Genomic DNA, 21,287 nt, shown 5'->3' with positions numbered 1-21,287 from the left:
AGGGTGACCCCGCCCTCACCCAGAGTGAGCTGGGATTGGCTCCTGCCCCCCCATGACCCAGAAACAGATAAGCAGTAGAAGATGATTGAATGAATGAAAAGGCCAGAAAATTCTTGGAGGAGCTCTTTGCTTTTACCTCATGAAATGTTTCTTGTGGGACACCTTGGTAACAAAAAAGCTTTTAAAAGCCCATTAATTTGTGCCTTTCGTACTAACTGCTTATGAATTTCAGCCGGTTCCTTGCCTTGGTTTATGGCTTTTTCTTAGTCCGTTGAATACTTTTTTCCATTTCATACCACTTGATTACAAATAATCTATAATAAATTTATTTAAATGTTTGGTTGTTTTTTTTTCCTCCATATTTGTGGATTTCCTGAATTAATACTTAAATCTGGTGAAAATTTCGTGCCTCATTGGAAAAATATAAAGTGAAAAAAAAAGTCATGTTTAATATAGATTTTCCCCACTATATACACTACTCACCTTATTGAAGGCAAGACTAAATCCACCCTGAGACATTTCTCCAGTCAGGTCTCCTGCTCGACCCAAATTGAATCCTAAATACAGACGAAAGTAGTGATTTTTTCTTTATGATTTCAATACCAACATTATTGTACAAAGAGGGGCCAAAAGATTGATCCTCACCTTCTATTTTAAAAATCCTTTTCTGAAAGTTTTCCAGTATTCCTTTTAGCCCATCATAGTTCTCGATTTTGAAAGCATATTTTTCTGTTGGTGCTGAAGAAATGTTTGTAAATCTGTCCAATGTTACGTCTTTGACCTGAAACCAAAATTCTCCTTGAAATGTAGTAGTACCTTTAAGTCTGATGTCACAAACACACGAACACATAGCATGCACTGAACAGTACCATGAATTAGTCTGGACTGGACTGATAATGAAGTAAACAAATTTTATCCATCAGGCAGAGCAGACACAAAAATGAACTAAATTAGAAAACATCTTACTCCAATCACAAAGCGGATGATGCTTTTCTCATCATATGTTTTAATAATTCCATGTCTGTCCGTGTCACTGGGATCTCCATCTGTGATTAGTACCAGAACCTTAGTTGCATCTCGAGAAGCACCAGAAGCTGGGTTTTCCATGATATCTTCCCTAGAACAAATATAAATGTAACATTTGTCATATCAAAAACATAAAAATAAATCATCATTCACCACTTTCACAACCCCCCCAGTGTTATCTGGGTGCTGTTTTCAATTTAAAAACCAAATCAGTTTGTTGACCACCTTGTTTAAAACTTGGAGAACTGTGAGTAATTGTCAATGCCAATGTCACTGAACTTACAAGACAAATCTGAGGGCTTTGTGTGTGTTGGTAAGAGTCTTCATGTGTTGTTCTGCCTTAAGTTTATCAAGAGCCCGACCAGCTTCATCATTGAAGTCAAAAACCTTCCTGTAAGTGGTGGAGAACTGAACTGCTGCAAACTGGAAGAGAAGACAGATTTTTGTATCCATAGATAATTTATTTTGCATCATGTTTCGATATAACTCAACAAATAAAAGCAATGAATGCTTTAATGGGGCAGATGTGCAGTTACCTTGATTGATGTGTTCTTAAGGCTGTCCATGATATCATTAATAAAATATTTATTTCTTGTGAATTCATCCTCCCTCATACTCCCTGATCCATCAATGAGAAAGACGAGGTCCACTGTCTTTTTAATGCATTCTGGGAAAAAAATGCAGAGTGAAAGTTGGTGAAGAGGATAAATACATATTTTGATCATTGTGTGTCTCTGTACACTGTTACAGTTGTCGTAGCAGGTGAATAAATCTGGGCAGGCTGAAACATGAAGTGCTACAGTTGTTGCGGTAGATTGCTCTGACCCCATAACGCATCGGCCTCCATACCTGTCCTGTTAAATCTTACTGCTAGTGATGGGAAGTTTGGATCTTTTTACTGACTTTGACGTGTCTTTTAATCCCCTTCAGTCAAACGAACGAATCATTTTTTGAAGTAATTCTTCATTTTGTTCATTGGAACCAGTGATGGCGCTGTAGCTGTCATTTGAGTAATGACTGAAAAAGCACTGAAGAGCAGCATGGTTTGCTTCACTTGTCATATAATCCACACGCTTGCTTTTAAACTATTGAGCAGCCTTTTGGGCCACAGCCTGCTGAAGCTGAAATGACTGATTACTTCATTTTCCGGTTGGAGAGCGCTCCGCCTGTCATTAAAAAATTCTGTTCACTTCAGCCTACCTGCTCACTGAAGATCTGCAGCGTATGAATTCATTCCAATGGAAAGGAAAATTAAACGTCCATCCCATAGCTACATAGATAATGCTAACTTTCATGCTAACATCAGACAGCTCTCCTCCCAGTAATAACAGCATCGATCCTGTTACTGCTGTGACCATGTGAAGAATGAATGAAAGACCTGAAGACTCGTAGTTATGAGTCATGAACAAATCACTCATTTCTACACTGAGCCTGCGCGGCAGCCATGAGACTAGTGAATGAGAGACTCAGGACTCGGGACCCCAAGACTGTATTTATACTGAGTTGTTAACGAATCGGCCATTCCTACTTCTTCGCTCTTATGCAGATGATACTCAGTTACATGTATACTTGTCAATGACGCTGACTGAAACCAGTCAGCTATTCAGACGTCAGGCATGTCTTACAGACATAAAGACCTGGATGGTACTTTACTTCTGAACTCTGACAAAACTGAAGTCATAGTGCTCGGCCCTAAGCACCTTAGAGAAGCATTATCTGATCATCTAACCACGCTGGATGGCGTTACTTTGGCCTCCAGTTCCACTGTTAGGAATGTTGGAGTCATTTTTGATCAGCACACATACTTTGTCTCATATAAAACAACATTACATGTCACTAACTTAGTTTCTTCTTGTAGTCCTGTCCTCTCTTACTGCCTTACCTTTAATTGTCTTTACACCCTACTAGTCACTTCCCATTGTAACATCTTCTCCCCGATGCTAATAACTAGTGCACCTTTAGAACTACCAGGTTGCCATCACTGTATGCTTTGCTTGCATTTTATTGCATCTTGTCTCCTCCTGCAGTTACTTTCTCTCCATCCCTTGACCGACCCCCCCCCACTCCCTTGTCTTGACAGCTCCATAAAGAGTTTGGTCTAGACCTGCTCTACGTGTAAAGTGCTTTGAAGTAACTTTGTTAAAATTTGACACTACATAAATAAGTTTGGTTGGATTTGACTCAACATCTTACAAAAACACCTATCTGTATCTGTTTGAAAAACACAAGTTTGTACCGGTAATATTGACGCATCGGAGGGTTTGGTTTTGATGAAATGTGCCCGTTTCTTCACATCTGTTGAGCCATGGAGGTGTAGCGACAGGTGTGCTGTGGACAAAGAGAGCAACCATGACAACAGTACACATCTAGATCCCATTGATACAAGGCTAAATATAAACTGCACCTGTACAGACAACACACGCTCATGTTCATCCAGCAGTTCAGTCTTTTATTTAAAAGAATGTCACATTCATAAATTGGCTGCTCTTAGGCAGAAGTAATTTAAGGTTCAACCCTGTATTTTTGTCATAGGAACTAGAACTTATTCTGTACATATAAACAGCTCCAGAGCAGACTAACTTCAGGCTAGGATTGTTTTAGTGTTATCACTCAGGAGTTCTAGGGGTTAAGAAATATTTGTTCAAATAAAATTAGTTTATAAGTGTTAGTGTGAATTTTATTTTAAATGCACTGTTGTGAAATCTGAGAGAATGTGTGAGGGAAAACTGTATAAGTGATTTCCAAAGACATTTGCTGCCCTTTACTTTTTGACATTTAGTTGTAACATCTCGTCAATGTCATAATAATGTCAGGTTTTGCAGTCATCTGATGCTCTGAAGTTATCCTGCTCCATCAAAAGTACTGTCACAGTATAGTAAGTATTTTTGCTATCTCCATTCTGCCTGCCATGTGATTGGATGTCAGCCATCATAGCGAGAGGTCAGGGGAAGTGAGCAATAGTAGGCTACTTACCTGCAGTAGTTGTTGCCAAAAATGTCCTGTAGCGTTTTGTTTCTATGGAAAACTACTTGTTCTACAGTGGAGATGTGGGGGTTGGTTGTATCAGCCAGAGATATGGAGATGCCTGGAATTTGTGAATAAATTATTTTACAGGGTTCACTGGTTTTCTCCAAAGACTGGCTAAAGCTATGCTAATATAAATTTAACATCTAATTCTATGGAACCCTTGCAGGTGTAGCAATGTCCTTGAGGTTAAGGCATTGACCAATGTCTCTGTACAGTCATGACATTTTTCCCTTCCTCTTCTTTCCCAATCCTTTCTGTGGAACATCCTTGTTAGCTAACCTGAAGGCCCTCTGTCTTGAATCCTACAAATCCAATTTCCAGCAGTTCCTCCATCCTCCATGAGGCCTTGTCTACTTCTTTTTTTAATAAGATGACCTCTGCGGCTAAATGTATAAAACTCTTTGTATATTTAGGTGTGCAAATCTGTCTACATTCAAAACAGAAAACATGCTGTACAGCTTTCTCATATTTATAAAGTGGTTAGCTGTTAGCTGGTCACACCTGAAGGTCAAGGTTGGCTCTCATTCAATAATAACACAGAAGAATAATTCTTTATTTTTAAACATTTACTTAAGATAGAATTAAATTAATTCGTATTAAAAATGTTAAGCAGTCACACATCATTATGCAATCATACATTTATTTAAACTATAAATTACACCCTAACACCATGTAGTGAAAGGCAGAAGCTCCAAATGAAATGCTGCTCAAATTCACACTTTTATTCTCCTCTTGTGCCAACTTGCAGCATCATCCTAATCAGACTGGAACACACACTCGCACCGCCTGTTGGTTTTTCTGCATTCGGAAATCTACATGGAAAATTATGCGTGTAGACTTTTTGTCTTTGTCATAGTTTTGGCCCCAAGTGTAGCCAGTCGGATTTCGCACCACTTTCATCAGTCAGTGACTTTGTAGTGCATGCTGTAGCGCACCAAAGGACTCCAGAAAGACCTGACCCCAGATAAGCAGAAGAGACTGGGTGGATTTTTAGCTTTTGCAGCCCATGGATTCTAAAATTTGCTCTGTTGCTCTGTGCTTTGTGAGGAAACTCCTTGGCATGACCCCTTCCCCCTCCAACTACTACGAGGTAGCATTTTTTTGTACCAAGGTCTTTTTGTAAATTTGTGCATATTTTTTTCTGGTATTTTTTTCTCTGATTTGCCCCCCCCCCCCCTCCTTACGACAAGCGTGTGAGAAGTAAAAAAAAAAATATGTCCTCCATTTCATGGCAGACAGCAGTAATGAAACGTAAGATAGGGACTTTGAAATGTAAACAGTTGGTTAATGAATGCACCAAAGTGATTCCATGATAGCAAACGACAAACAATTTTTATTTTTTTTTTCAATGTGAATTTTCTGGCAATGTTTGCTGAACACGCTTCACCTTATTCAACCACTCATCTAATTTATTGACTAAAATGTCATCATTAAGACCCCTCATCTCAATACGGTGCCATGCTTCTTCTTTTTTTTTTTTGAGGGGGGGGGGGGGGGGGCGTCTTTTTTCTTTGCACCTGGAGCCACCTTGCCTTAAATTATTGTTATTGCTAGACAATCTGGCAATCAAACACTAAACCAAGATCCATAAAAGCTTATTAAATTGTTCTATCCAATCAGGCCTTTAGGTTTTTGTTCAGCCATAGCAACCTTAATTTTAAGAAAAAATAAGAAAAAAAAAAACTTACTGATTGACCAGTGATGAGTTAAAGGATTGGTTAAGAATAACAGACTGGAAGACAAAAATATACAGCTGATATACAGAAGACAAGCAACAAGACCTGCACATGGGTCTGACTCATCTAGATTACAGCCTGAGCATTTACATATGCGGGAAGTTTACACCCCATGAGGTCAAGCTGAACTGACTCTAGTTGTATTACGGTTATGAGAACTGAATCAGTCCTCTCATCTCAATCTGTGTAGAACATCAAGAATTGATTGTTCAGACTTTCCTGTCTTCCACCCTCTCAACTAACACATAAAGTATCCATATATATTCATTTTGTATAATATTTTATCAGCGCTTACCTGCAGCTACCATATAGGTTAGCCAGGCGATGTGATTTTTCACATGCATCCTCTCTACGTTAAGGGATTGTATATAAATGAGTTTGGAAATGAAGGGTCATACCAGGAGGAGGAGGAGGAGGCGGGTCTTTAACTTCAGTTAAGCTGTTCTTGTAATTCTTGCATATAAAGATATTTGATCAATCCCAGTAAATTATTGAGCAAAATTCAAACAACATTCGAGATGCATGTTAATGCCCAAAATCGAAATGTCTCCCTTTCACTTTATTATGGGCAAACCTGCCAAGGACGCACAAAAAAACAACACGTTTTATTATAGTAAAATGGCGAATCCTAGTGGAAGGTTATTGCAAACATGTCTGTTATCACCAAGTATCTAGTCGATTTAGTCGATAACAGTGGATGTAATTAAAAATGTAAAAAAAAAAAAAAAAACTTAAACTACAGACTGTATTGCATAGTGGTCTCCCACCCAGTCCTTGACTTTCTGGCCTGCTCACAGACATCATTGTGCAATACTCTGCATCGCGTCACTTTAAATTTACTTAATACCCAATGCCTCTATTTTTGTTCTAATGTTGATATTGCAAGTCATCAAACTTCTCATGGGTCCATTTATTTTAATTTTCTCTTACTTTGTACTTGAATTTCTAGTAATTTCTATTTCTATTTGTACTCAAAGTATTTCTGATTCAAATTTGCTTGATTTTTTAATGATAATGTGAATAAAACAAAGAATATAAAATTAATCAACACTATGCATTCAATAAAATATTTTTCCACCTTAAAACAAAATTGAAATACATATACAAACACTTATTTTACACTGGAGCATACGTTCATAGAGCTACAGATTTCATTTAGAAACATGTAGGTTCCATAGAAATAACTAAACACAGTAAAGTTTTGTGCATTTCATCAGTCTCATACATAAATTCCCTGCAGTACATCAGCTCATCTACCTAGATCAGTATGAAGATATCTGCTTCCTCCTCCATACTGAATATAATAGAATCAACAGATAATCAAAGTAGATGAAAAGCGTTCTCATTTCTAACAAAGTGACAATATAGTTAAGCGGCATAGAATTTTCAATATTACATAAAACATTACCAGATGTATGAAAAATGTAATTCATGCGTGTTGTTGGTGACTTCTGATGTGTTTTCCAGGGAACAAGAAGCACTCTATTTCTGAATTAAAAGACAGAAAAACAATCAATAAAAAAACAGATTTATCTGCTTCCCATAAAAAAAAACAATGCACAGATCCTGCCCAGGCCACATTGAGAAAACGAAAAAGATTCAGGCGAACAAATCTACCTGCAGTGCTGAAATAACCAGAGGACAGAGGAAAGTGTACATTTAATCTGGACTGATATCAGAAATATAAAAATATAGAATGGAACAGATTGAATGAGTTAGAAGAAGATAACTTACATCTGATTTCTTTTATGCATGGCCATACTCAGAGTCCTCAGAATCCTGAATGTTCTTGAAAAAAAAAACCAAAACAACTCAGGTTAACAAATCTACCGTCAGTGGCTGCACTGCTGAAGTAACCGCTGTGAGAAAAAGATGGATGACTTTAAAAATATGGAATGGAACTGACTGAATGTTGGTCTAACACATCTGCAGCTTAAAGCCAAACATATCAGACTCTGGTGATAACTTACATCTGGTTTATTTGATACGTTGCCATTCTCCAAGTGCTCAGAATCCTGAATGTGTTTGAGTAAACAGAAAGACGAAAGATTCAGGTTAACAAATCTACCTGCCGCACACAAGAAACCAGTCAGAAATATCAGGCTCAAGTTCAAAATAACTTACTTTTTCAGGCGGTTCATCTGATGAGACCCCCGCACTCTTTTCTAAGAAAACAGAGTCTAGCATTAAATGTGCAATCTTTTTTGAAATACAGTTTGCCCATTTTTCCTGCCACCAACACTTCAACTCTGAGGCCAAAATGTTCACTTGCTGTCTAATATATCCCGCCCACTGACACTAGGATGGTTACAAGATCTGGAATGAACACTTTCAAACTGTGATACGTTTTTACTACCACTTCATTTAAGCAAACACTGAAAAATGAACATGTAAACAATGTTTGAAGTATCAGTGATCAATAAAAGATCAAATATCAGTAGAACCTGAAGTGTTTGCCAAATAAATTCCTGTTCTTAAGATCGCTGATAGCTAATGGCTGTTGAGTCATAACAGATAGAAGCTTTATGGTCATTGCACTGATGGGATAATATCAAGAAATGTTGAGGCATATTTATTAAAAATGTCTGTGTAAATTTTAAATAATACTTCAGCACAGGTGGTGAAAGAGCAGGAGATACTATGTGGAAAACATAAAGAGGAACTCATGCCAACTTCCCATTTCCATACACAACCACACAAGTTGTCACAACAGTATGTGGTGCATGCCTGCTGATTAGTGTGGCTTAAACAAAAGTAGTTTAACGTGTTAACATGCTAACCAATGAGCTTCACCATCAGGAAACAGTTACAGGACGTATGAATGAATTGGTGAATCGATTGGTGCCCGTCTGCACATGCTATATTTTGAATAACTTCAACACATCTGACTAATTATGTTCATTTTGTCTGCTGTTACGGTAATTGTTCTTTCCTCTTGTGTTCTGAATACAAGAAAAACGAACAATTAACTTCAACACGTCTGCCTGCTGTAGTAATGGTCATTTGGTTTTATGTGCGCCAGTGCCTCACCATCATCAAGAAGCTTTTCTTGCTCTGGTGCTGGAGGTTGGTCAGATTTTCCTTCAGTCCCTGTCTGGAGATAGAGCTCGTCTTCCTCAACTTCAGAGAACGTTTTCCTCTTAAAGCAACCCAGCTTGAGGAAGATAAACAGGAAAATTATTGGACCAAATGCCAAAAACCATCATTTAAATATTTTTCATTCATGTGGCACTCTTAAAAAGACTGGACTTTTGTTTGGCAAACATATTCTCCCTGTACTGCATTTAATATTATTTGTTTTGTTTTGTTTGTGTATTAGCTCACATCACTAGCTCACCTATCGCTACACACAACAAAACATAAATTGGAACGCACATTGACACAGATTTATGACACTCAAACTGTTGAACAAATGGTTGAATAATGGCCATGATGTCTTCATTAAAATCTGTGGTGTTCAAACCAAAATCTCAACACAAGCAGCACTTCAGGACATGAAGTCACACTTTCGAGATGAACCTGGGACAGAAAATCACTTCTCACCTTCCACATGATGACTGTGATTATGATCAGAAGAAACAAACCCAGTCCAACTCCAGTTGAAATGATCAGCGGTCGATTCTGGAGAATTATTAACTCAACCCGGACTTCAGCCTGTTGGCAAAATATGAAAAGGAAAGTGTTAGATGAGCACAATGAATGAGAATCAAAAATTTCTCATGTGAAGACTGAATATACCGTTTGCATTGTCCGATCGTTGTATTTCCATGAGCCAGCTTCATGAGACTTCTGCGTGAAACCATTTCTATTCTGCGGTTAATAAATGGGATACGCTGCCATGATTGTACTGTAAAGCATTAAGAGCAATATCTTGGAAGAGGTTAAACTTCGTCTTACCTCCTTTTTATGAGAATCCAGCACGTATTTTTGCTTGTCATATTTAACACGTATGGAACTTTTAAAGAGAACCATGTGATTATCTCCAGTGAATTGTTTCAGAATGGTTATATTCTGCAAAGGAAGTCTATGTCAGTTAATTTCATATGTTGCTTGTGTTCAATCTGTCTTTGTTGCGGCTACACACCTTTGCATAGATCTTGATATTCCGAAATTGTACATTTGCTGACAGTGTAAACGAGGTGACTGAGTCTTTTTCCAATGTGAAAGGGTCACATTCGATGATTTTTTTGTGTTCTCCATGCAGGAAAGCCTATAACACCACAACGGTTTATTTTTATAGAGAAATGTAGATATGATTATCAAGAATATTGTTATGCTGTCTTTCACTTACTTCGGATGTCTTGTTGGTCTCCTTGCAATGTGTTTTGTTCTTAAAAGAGGATGAAATAAGCAGGCATTAACAAACTGTTCATTTGTGCACACTAGATTTGAATGGAGTTGTGGTCTGGCAGTGAATTTTACCTCCTGGACAGAGATACTGCAGTTAATCAGTTCAAAGTCATGTTGCAGTTTAGTTGGGACGACGAAGGACACAAAGACTGGAAAAGACTTCAGACCAAGATTAGCTATCTGTGAACAGAAACGATTTTTTTAAAAGAATAGTTTCATATTTACCAAATCTGCTAATTCACTTTCCTGGAAATAGTCATATGAGAGGATTGATGCTGCTCACACGCAAGGAACCAAATCCATTAACACAATCTGTTTAAACATGTTTAAAGCTCACTATGGCTACGTGATTTATTTCTTTGCATGTACTACTGCGAATAATGCAGAAATAAGTAAATCACCACCACACCTTATATACAGTCTCAATTTTCTTAGGTGAAGCATCTTCTGTTGTGAAGTTCAGATAGGAGGTAGATTCTCCCCTAATGAAAAGAATCATCGCAATATAGAGTTAGCTATGAGCTGATTATCTAAAAAGCCTTAATAATAAGTGTAACTAAAAATGACTGAACACGCTTAAGAACTGCAATAACACAATATTATTTCTGTGGATAGTGATACTTACACTGTTAATGCCATGCCAATTCCAAACTGCACTGGGATGCTTTTGGTCAGGAGATTCCTCTCTGTGTTGTTTGCATTATCACTGAGGAGGCATGGAGATGAATATTAGCATGCATTTAGAATCAATTTCTAAAAATACAGAGAAAATAGATAGTCTATTTACCTTCTTCCAGCAACAGAAATGTTGACTGTCTCATTCCATGCGTATTTAGTGATGACATAAAAAGTTGTGTTAAATGTGGCCTTCACAGAACAAAAAGAACAGCAGATGTAATTGTATGACAGACACTGCAAAGTTGGTAAATGTGAAAGGTCATGGCAGTTTTTGAAGGTTCACCAACTGCGTATGAAGATGACTGTGTGTACTGTGTGCAGTATGACTCACAGCTGATCTGCTGCGATACACAGGAAGGCTGATGCCGCATATGGTTTTGTTATATACTCCGTCTAGACCATCACAGCCATGGAGTATGGGTCTTGTGGACTGTTTGAAGAAAAAATATGCATAAGACAGGATGGGCTGAGACCTTCTAGAAAACAAGCTTTAACACATTGTGTGGAACATCAGTTTCCGTTGTGTGCGGCTGAGAAAGACATGTGAAACAAAGCTTTGCAGTAGTATGAGAGATATTTTGAGTTAAGTGTGAAAATCTGATTTAAAAAAAAAAGGCAGATTCAGAGTTCAGGTATGTTCTTTGTTCACTGCACCAAAGAATAAACACCTTTGAAGCAGGCATACAGCTTGGGTATGTTATGACAGAAATTTAAACTTAAAGTCACCTCTTTAACAGTCATCCAGGAGAAGGAGAGGCCTTCGGGATAGTACATTATGAGGCTTGTGTTGTACGAGTCATCACCATGATTGGACAGTTTCATTATAATGTTGATGTAGTTATTATCCATTACCAACAATGTGGGTGTCCTGAAAGGGAGAGAGTACTTCTTACATACATGGTCACATGCTGACACGTTGCTCCGCTGTGTTTGTCAGGTGTACTGTACATACGTAAAGTTGAAATCCACTTCAAGTTCAGCGATGCAGGTGTCATTTTTTGCACACTGCTTTTCAAAGGGAATCTGAGAAAAGAGTGCATATTTGAAAATGCAGAGCCCGAGTTAACTATTTTGTTCCAGATGATTTTTTTTACTTAAGGTAATGACAAGTTTACACACTTTTTTGTGCTCCTGTTTGTGCAATTCCACCAGCAGGCTTACATTTGTAGCCCAGAATTGTCATAACTTAGATGATATATATATATATATATATATATATATATATATATATAGTCCAGTCAGGTAATTTAGTTTATGACCAAATATCCCTGAAATAGAATTCCAATTCATTTCATTAATGTTTTGGTTTAATGCAAACCTATTCTGCACATGGTAAAGATCATGCTAAACATCAGCGTTTTCCTTTAGTGACTAGCAATATATCTCATAGTATCACTAATAATTTATTTACCTTATAAATAGATTTATAACCAGTTTTTCAAAAGGAACTAATACCTTTTAGAGAAAACTAGAGGTTCTTCATGTTTTACGTTTTTTGTAGCACCAGTTATGATGAATGTAAACTCCCACGACAATCACAAACTGGCAGACAGGCCTACAACTTTTGACGTACAGAAACAACACACTTTTGATAGCCACCGTGATGAACGTAAACTCTATAAATAACTGCACCAAAACATTTACATATCCACTCCATAATAAAAAACATGTCTAACTTTCATGCAGTTAACAAGATACAAATCAATTCCCTGTTTTGCTATCTCTGGTTCTTCTTCTGGTAAATCTTCCGGTTTCTATCAGAGAGTGTGGTCTACTCGATTCAGTATTGAAATTTCCAGAAGGCGTTGTTTCATTTTAACGTTTTCAAATCAAATGAAAAAAAAAGGAAGATTTATTTATTCCCCAACCGTGCAGGTTTTTAATTTAACACAGGACCATAAACCAGGCTTTAAGTGTTTCATATCTCTCGCCTAAATGTGTCCACACAGCCGTGATCCTTTTCTATGTGTTAACACAAATTTTGTGTACATGTTCATTTGTGTAGCTGTCTCAGCCCTGTGCTGTAATATCTGTACGTACCTCAACACCAGCCGTCTTTTTGCTGTCGATGTTAAGGATGGAAAACCCACTCTCACTGTCGACTTGGGAAAAGTTAAATTTGATGACGAGTGGCGAGTATGTGTCTTTCACACATTTCTACAAGAGAAGAAGAAAAGTGATCTGGATGTTGTTGGGTTGAATTTCAAACAGACAAAAGTTTTCATTTTATCCTAATTTTGTTTCAACAGTAAAAGAACTAAAACGATCGCCAGGTTAGGGTTAGAAATTTGAATCAAAGATCAGAGCTCTCGTTTTACAAGCTGACTGTCTAAGTGAAGATATTTGCAGGCAATAGAAAAAATAAACAACAACAAAAACAATGTGCACAAGTTGTGTAACAAGGATTCATACAGTAAGCTTCTGCAGGTGAATGCCCACTGCGCAACATGTACAATGAAAGCAGAATAGAGCATGGAGTCCAGTTTTTTGGATGCTTTATCACCAAGATGGTGTTCCAGGGCGAAGAATAACCTCAGTGCTCAATGGAACTGGAAATGGAATGACCAGAGTTCAGATGAGGCTTTAGTATAAGCAGACAATTTGGTCCACAGCCCAGCTAACAAACTGTTAACCATTTTAAATGATGATGATTTATGAAACTTGGGTTTAATAAATAAAATATAATATAATAAAATGGGTTTGAGGTCATGGAAACAGGGGAAAGACACTTGGAAGGCATATACAACTTGTGCACAAATCATTTAAAAGGTGTATGAGTGTGAATAGGAATGAAGCTCCATACTGGCATGTACATTGTGTGATTGAGGCAGGTGCTTGTTGCCGTCAGTAAGGTAGTACTCGTAAAAATCCTGGCTTTCTCCATGTCTTCGACGAAGCCTCGATATGTTTGTCTCATCGGATCAACATTGAATGTGTACGTGATGTTCAGTTCTGAGCCCGCTGCCCCTGCAAAGGCACACGGCAGGATCAGGATAACACAATGTGAGGCTCTGCAGGAGACATGTTATCAGCTTTGCTCCATACCTGTTTTTTTCCTTGTTGTTTCGACCATTTCAAAGCAGACTGTTAAGGTAACCATGGGTAAATTTTCAGACATTTTGCCCACACAGTCAATTTTCTCGATGCTTATCTCCTTAGGTGAAAAAGACAGATGTGCTGTGACATTGACCACAGGCCTGGACCTGAAAAACAGTCATCCATATGTTCCAGCATTAGTTGTATTTGAGGAGGCTGACATTTTCAGCTTGAAATCTCAACCTGTTTTTAAATCAGTTTATGAGGGGACCTAGATTTATTGCAGACCTGCATTGATTTATTTCAACTTGATTTTGTGAGGTTGTGGTGCTTTTTCGTGTACTACGCTTTAAGATGTGGTTATCCATACGTAAGGTACACAGTATCCATACCTTAAGACAACAGCTGAGCCTTGTGATCCGATCACAATATCTGGGAGTCTGTCATCTTTGAGGTTGATGCCTCCATCGATGGCCTGTCCAAAGAATCTCAACCCAGCACGCACTGTGTTTCCCATAATTCTCTGGAAAAATAGATATTGCATAAACTTAATTTGCACATACTGTATATTTTATATATACATTATAGAGGTGGTGGGTCAAATGCAGTATTTTTACTTTTAGAAGAGGCTCAGGATAAGACCCATAACAGGTTTTGAAATTAGATACTGAAATCACTGAAAAATATCCTGATGATAATTTTATCCGTAACTAAGTCACATCCTTCAGAGGCAGATTTTAACCACTTGCAGTCTGATGCATCTATAAATGAATTCAGGAAACGGGAAATGAAGGAGAGAAATGCGACATGGATCGTCAGCTACACAGAGTTTATGTTGGATGTATAAAACATTGTCTTTTCACCCTCCTGCAGGGTGGTCACCGTTTCAAAAATAACAACAATGATATAAAATGGCATGTTTTGTCTGCCTCACCTGACTAACGGTTTTACGTATCCCTGTGTGTCTGTCACCAAGGTAGATGTACACGGCCCCTCTGTTATCATCCTCTAGAGGGGCTCCAACAGCGACATCTCGCAGTCCATCTCCATTCAGGTCTGCAAGGCTGGATATTGTGGTGCCAAATCTACCCATGGATGCTGTCATATCTAGTTTAAATTTCAATTCCATCTGAGGGAAAGGTGGGAACACAAGTTATTTCATTTAAAAAGGAATGACAAGAATTTTGTCTCATTATTGACGTGAAATTAGTGGCAGAATCACTTTTACTGCAGCCGCTACCTTATCAGTCAGTTCATAGACGTAGACCTGGCCTTCTCTCTTCTGCTGAGGGTGGTAAAGCATCGGTGCTCCCACAAGGAGGAAGTCAGTATCACTGTCTGAGTTGATATCTAGTAAGCACAGCTCTGCACCAAAGTATGAGCCAATCTGAAAATGTGTAGAAAAACAAGGACTTGGATCTGTTATATGAAAAAGCACTCCTTAAACCATTTTGAGAAAACTACATATACAAAACGTTACTGCAGTGCTTGGAACAACTCAGTCATTTCCTCGCTTTTCCTTTCAGCAAAATTTGTTGAAAAAGGTTGTCTACTTCCTGGTTGTAACTAGTGGCATTATTTGTTTTCGTATATTTTCATTGTGGGTGGGAGGGGTGGGGCCATGCACCATGCAACATTTTGCATAATGTCGAGTAAATTTAATGTAGCACTTTTAATCAAAGAAATCTTCTTGATTACTTAATGACAAGAAATTAATACAATGAATCAATGAATGCCTGTTCCAAGAAGTAGATTAATTTAGGTTTTTGAGTGAGTGTGGAAAATAACTATCCCTATACAATAGAAATATTTTTTTCTAGAGTAGATAAACATGAAGAGTTTTAGAAATGTTATCTCAAAAGTAAAAAAAATAAACCTGCATCTTGAACAGGCCGCAGTAACGTATAGTTACTGTGGTAGTGGTAGATTTTAACTAAGCACATGTGCGACTAATTAGACTTAAAAAAAGGCTTTCTACCAACCAACCTGTTTTCCAGACTCTCTGTAGATCACGGTCCTGGCCTCTTCAACAACTTTAAAAAGTACCACCAGTCCTGTGTGGTTAAATCTTGGTGCACCCGAGAAGTACAGAGGATTTTTATTTTTCTCTCCAACAGCCAGAGAGTAGCCTGCAACAGTAAGATGAAGTGAATGACATAATATTTTAAATGTTCACTCACAATGTAGTTAGATTGCAGTGACAGAAATGCAAATGAAATTTACTTTTAATTTAACTCTGAAGGTGCCTAATACTGTTGTGCTTTCTAATCCCATGTATCGACTTGCTCCATTTACAATGCAGATTTTTTATTTTTTTTTTTACCATCATTTAAATTGTTGGAGGTAATATCTTTGTGCAAATCCCAATCATGATAAAAATAAGAATTACGTCATCTAAGGAAAGAAGTTTACCCATGTAAGAGTCATTCTGCATGTGTGGATCTTCGATTGTTTTTTTTGTTTGGTCATGGAATTCTTGGAGAGCGCCTTGCCAGCTTTTATATCCAACTGAACCCAGGACCAAGGCATCCTGTTAACAGAAGATACATCAGAGAGACTCAGCCACAGGTCAAAATCTTGATTTTCATTACAGGGTGTTTCCAGTAAGTAGGGGTTTCCACACCTTGATTTGTCAAGCTGAATTTTAGAATGATTTAGACCCCGACTCATTTATGAGCTCGAAATGGTAGAGCATCCTGCAATCCTGCATTATTAGAACTACAAGGTTTTTTGGAGATGGTAGATGGCAGATTTTGTAAACAATTTTTGTTTTAAGTGTGTCATTGGTAATTGAGATATAGCTACTATCTGCTCAGACTATCCAGAAAGAGATGATAAATAATGTAATTAAAAGATCTTTGACAAAGTGACCTTTCTATACCAGGGTGACCTGTCCAGGGTGACCCCGCCCTCACCAAGAGTGAGCTGGGATTGGCTCCTGCCCCTCCATGACCCAGAAACAGATAAGCAGTAGAAGATGATTGAATGAATGAAAAGGCCAGAAAATTCTTGGAGGAGCTCTTTGCTTTTACCTCATGAAATGTTTCTTGTGCGACACCTTGGTAACAAAAAAGCTTTTAAAAGCCCATTAATTTGTGCCTTTCGTACTAACTGCTTATGAATTTCAGCCGGTTCCTTGCCTTGGTTTATGGCTTTTTCTTAGTCCGTTGAATACTTTTTTCCATTTCATACCACTTGATAACAAATAATCTATATTAAATTGATTTAAATGTTTTGTTTTTTTTATATATTTGTGAATTTCCTGAATCAATAACGCAATCTGGTGAAAATTTCGTGCCTCATTGGAAAAATATAAAGTGAAATAAAGTCATGTTTAATATAGATTTTCCCCACTATATACACTACTCACCTTATTGAAGGCAAGACTAAATCCACCCTGAGACATTTCTCCAGTCAGGTCTCCTGCTCGACCCAAATTGAATCCTAAATACAGACGAAAGTAGTGATTTTTTCTTTATGATTTCAATACCAACATTATTGTACAAAGAGGGGCCAAAAGATTGATCCTCACCTTCTATTTTAAAAATCCTTTTCTGAAAGTTTTCCAGTATTCCTTTTAGCCCATCATAGTTCTCGATTTTGAAAGCATATTTTTCTGTTGGTGCTGAAGAAATGCTTGTAAATCTGTCCAATGTTACGTCTTTGACCTGAAACCAAAATTCTCCTTGAAATGTAGTAGTACCTTTAAGTCTGATGTCACAAACACACGAACACATAGCATGCACTGAACAGTACCATGAATTAGTCTGGACTGGACTGATAATGAAGTAAACAAATTTTATCCATCAGGCAGAGCAGACACAAAAATGAACTAAATTAGAAAACATCTTACCCCAATCACAAAGCGGATGATGCTTTTCTCATCATATGTGTTAATAATCCCATGTCTGTCCGTGTCACTGGGATCTCCATCTGTGATTAGTACCAGAACCTTAGTTGCATCTCGAGAAGCACCAGAAGCTGGGTTTTCCATGATATCTTCCCTAGAACAAATATAAATGTAACATTTGTCATATCAAAAACATAAAAATAAATCATCATTCACCACTTTCACAACCCCCCCAGTGTTATCTGGGTGCTGTTTTCAATTTAAAAACCAAATCAGTTTGTTGACCACCTTGTTTAAAACTTGGAGAACTGTGAGTAATTGTCAATGCCAATGTCACTGAACTTACAAGACAAATCTGAGGGCTTTATGTGTGTTGGTAAGAGTCTTCATGTGTTGTTCTGCCTTAAGTTTATCAAGAGCCCGACCAGCTTCATAGTCATTGAAGTCAAAAACCTTCCTGTAAGTGCTGGAGAACTGAACTGCTGCAAACTGGAAGAGAAGACAGATTTTTGTATCCATAGATAATTTATTTTGCATCATGTTTCGATATAACTCAACAAATAAAAGCAATGAATGCTTTAATGGGGCAGATGTGCAGTTACCTTGATTGATGTGTTCTTAAGGCTGTCCATGATATCATTAATAAAATATTTATTTCTTGTGAATTCATCCTCCCTCATACTCCCTGATCCATCAAAGAGAAAGACGAGGTCCACTGTCTTTTTAGTGCATTCTGGGGAAAATAGCATTCGGAAAGAATATTTCTTTAAAGAATCAGGACAAAAGGGTGAAATACAGTTGTGACAACTACTCTACTAAACATGCTTTACCTTGGAAGTCAGGTATGAATTGGGAGACTTGGACAAGTTGATCACTGATCTTGTAACACACACTGTTCAGGTAGGAGTTCTCATTACATCCATGGGCTAAACTTGGACTGCAAACCTAAAACGGAATGCAAGAGGCAAAAGATTTTTGGTTCACTACATACATTTTCTTTGCCTATAAATGTTTTGTTTTCACTGGTCTGACTATGCTTCTCTTACAGTGAACTGGGAGCCTGTAGAGTCTGCTGCTATTGAAAGGCCAAGGTGCTGCACTGGTAATGTTTTGTTTTTCACATTAATCTCTGCAACAGTAGAATTTGATTAGTATCACTGAAGGCATAAAGCATTTTGTGTTTACAAACTAGTAAACATTTTTAATTGTATGATGTTGACTTCAAAAACTGTACTTCTATACCTTCAGAATTGAAGCACTGGTTAGGTTGTTTGTTACTGGGTTTGCATATTCCTCCAGATCCGTTAAGCTGAAGTGGCGCAGTGACAATTATCCTGTGGATGACATTAACAACCATGATAACAGTAACATTGGCCCTTTAAGGAGTCAGCCGACATGAGCAGCATCATTCTAACTGAAAGAGGTAGCACTCACATTAAGTGATCTTTTTGTAACTGGAACATAAAGCAACAGGATGTAAAACCATTCAAACTGCCAAACCACATAATATTACTGTTCTTCATATGAGTTTCTAGTGAAGTAAACCAAAGGTATTCTGAATGTGTTCAGATTCATGGAAGAGAAGCAATAATAAATATCTACGGACCCGCCAAAACCCACCACGTTGCAAATGAAGACTTACCAATTGTTTGTGCCAGATCCAAATTGAGCCACTTTGTATCCAAAGTAATCTTCTTTTTTACCCTCATAGATCTCTTTAGCTTTAACGTCAATGTTGAAAGCCAAGGAGACATGGATGGCTGTAATTTGATGGGAGAAAATTACATGTTTAAGTTTTGTATGCTTTAGTCTGAATAGGTGGCAACTAATTGAAACGAATAGGAGTAAAATATTATAATTTCATAGTAATTTAAGAGTTGCTGCTTGGAAGTGATAACAGGGTTTGTAAGCCAACACTGCAAAGCATTGACCACCTGATGATAATTAACACTGTAGTGATTTACTGCACATGACTTAGCAATAGTCAGATGTTAAGAATTCATTCCAGGACAAATTATCAAATACAAGTTAATGCAGGTAGATCGTAGCAAAACTACTAAAGTACATTTATGGCAGACATCACTTCATCCCCCCTCATGGTAACCTTGTTTTTACATTTTATGTACATGTTATTTTTACATTTATTTCTTCTCGTGGTTGCTTAAAGAACACAAAAAAAATACTGTCAGTCTCATGGTGGGCAACCGTTTTTAAAAGGAGGGATAGAATTGATGCAGTATAAATGTAGATAGCAATTTTTTGTCCGTTGCACACATTCTTTTTCCTTGTCAAAACAGCTCATCTCACTTTGACCTGCTAGTGTCAGTGAGGGTATGGTACGTTCCCCTCTTTAATTTCCACACCCTCAGATTACTATAATTAGATTTTTTTTAAATAGCAAAATGTAAAAAATATGTAAATGAAATCCCTCAAAATGAAAAAGCTAATTTTAAAAAAATATTTAAATCGCCATTTTATGAACACGCATTTATTATTCAGGACAGGAAAAACTGCAAAAAATGACTGCACACACACCAGCAGACATTGAGAAACACATGCAGAAGCACAGAAAAAGGGAGAAACTGCTCAAAACTCAGTACCATGGTAACTTCTACCATGGTAGAAGTTATAACAGCAGTCATAGAATTCAAATTTCAGTTTTGTTTGAAATATGGCAAGGACTTTTTCATATATTCCAAAATTCAGAAAAAAAAAATCTTTAGTAAGCAATACCAAATGTTTTTGAAATCTCATTAAGCCTGAAAAGACACAGAATTTGAAATTCCTTTCCTTAGAATAGCTTTTCTAATGATTATGATATATGATAAGATAAGATAAGATATGAGAAGTTCTTGTCTGCACAGTTTCTTTACACTATGCGATGGGCTGAACCTTTAAAAAACCTAATTAAATAATTAGGAAATTATTACATTTGCACAACAGTGAATAATCTTAAGAGCCACCTTTTAGAGTCAAACATTCTCAAAATAATTCATCAGAATAATTTTTGAAACTTTACAATAAACAAAAAAGGAACACTGATCAGTGTGACAACTCTCAACCCTCAAATTTTATATTGTGTATTTCATCCCACACATATAGATGCACATATATATGTATATATAAAGATATGTAAACATATAACACTGCCAATATCCCTTTTGCTGAGGAGTACTGTAAATGTGGTAATATTTTTAACCTTACCGAAAGCCGCCATGCATGTAAGCAGGAAGAGGTGACACCAGCCCAGCATCTTTCACATCACCCCTGTCAACCTTGCTGAGACTAACAGCACTGCAAGTGCTGGAGACATATGAGTATGCAATACTTCCTGTGTGCTTTTTAAACTTGGGCGTTTCCGTAGCAGGTGGCTTTGTGATTTCTGCTCTCAACGCAAACTTCTCAGCAAAATGTTTCCCCTTTTCAAAGGCTATTCTTATATCCTTAAAATTTTCAGTTATTCCTGTTGCAGCTGGTGTTTTATGTTTTGGTTGATATATTATGAAAAAGACACTACTCATTACACGCTGTAGTATTACCGTAGTGTTTTTCCTTAAGTACAGAATGTGAGTAGAAGTATGTAT

General features: G+C 37.4%; 2 protein-coding genes across 2 annotated transcripts; both read right to left on the bottom strand.

Annotated features, from left to right (window-relative positions):
* Positions 1-447: 447 nt before the first annotated feature.
* LOC115050814 (integrin alpha-X-like) lies at positions 448-1,391 on the bottom strand. Its single transcript, XM_029513935.1, has 4 exons — positions 1,310-1,391; positions 967-1,117; positions 646-781; positions 448-557 (listed from the first exon to the last, which is right to left on the bottom strand). The coding sequence occupies exons 1-4, from the start codon at positions 1,351-1,353 to the stop codon at positions 448-450; spliced, it is 441 nt and encodes a 146-aa protein (XP_029369795.1). The 5' UTR covers positions 1,354-1,391.
* A 3,285-nt stretch (positions 1,392-4,676) lies between these two features.
* On the bottom strand, positions 4,677-21,027 carry LOC115047504 (integrin alpha-M). Its single transcript, XM_029508478.1, has 35 exons — positions 20,908-21,027; positions 19,346-19,463; positions 18,946-19,037; positions 18,750-18,832; positions 18,534-18,648; positions 18,306-18,436; positions 18,050-18,192; positions 17,707-17,857; positions 17,386-17,521; positions 17,224-17,297; positions 16,266-16,383; positions 15,840-15,982; positions 15,094-15,240; positions 14,788-14,982; positions 14,246-14,376; positions 13,863-14,020; positions 13,621-13,784; positions 12,858-12,974; positions 11,770-11,840; positions 11,544-11,685; positions 11,149-11,247; positions 10,927-11,006; positions 10,765-10,845; positions 10,549-10,621; positions 10,212-10,319; positions 10,081-10,119; positions 9,874-9,999; positions 9,687-9,800; positions 9,528-9,599; positions 9,333-9,443; positions 8,820-8,943; positions 7,914-7,954; positions 7,760-7,804; positions 7,524-7,577; positions 4,677-7,277 (listed from the first exon to the last, which is right to left on the bottom strand). The coding sequence occupies exons 1-34, from the start codon at positions 20,954-20,956 to the stop codon at positions 7,536-7,538; spliced, it is 3,633 nt and encodes a 1,210-aa protein (XP_029364338.1). The 5' UTR covers positions 20,957-21,027; the 3' UTR covers positions 4,677-7,277; positions 7,524-7,535.
* Between the last annotated feature and the right edge of the window lie 260 nt (positions 21,028-21,287).

This window comes from Echeneis naucrates, chromosome 1 (assembly GCF_900963305.1).
Source record: "Echeneis naucrates chromosome 1, fEcheNa1.1, whole genome shotgun sequence".
Classification (NCBI taxonomy): Eukaryota; Metazoa; Chordata; class Actinopteri; order Carangiformes; family Echeneidae; genus Echeneis; species Echeneis naucrates.
Note: the sequence above shows the minus strand (reverse complement) of the source record. Positions and strands in the feature narration are given on the sequence as shown.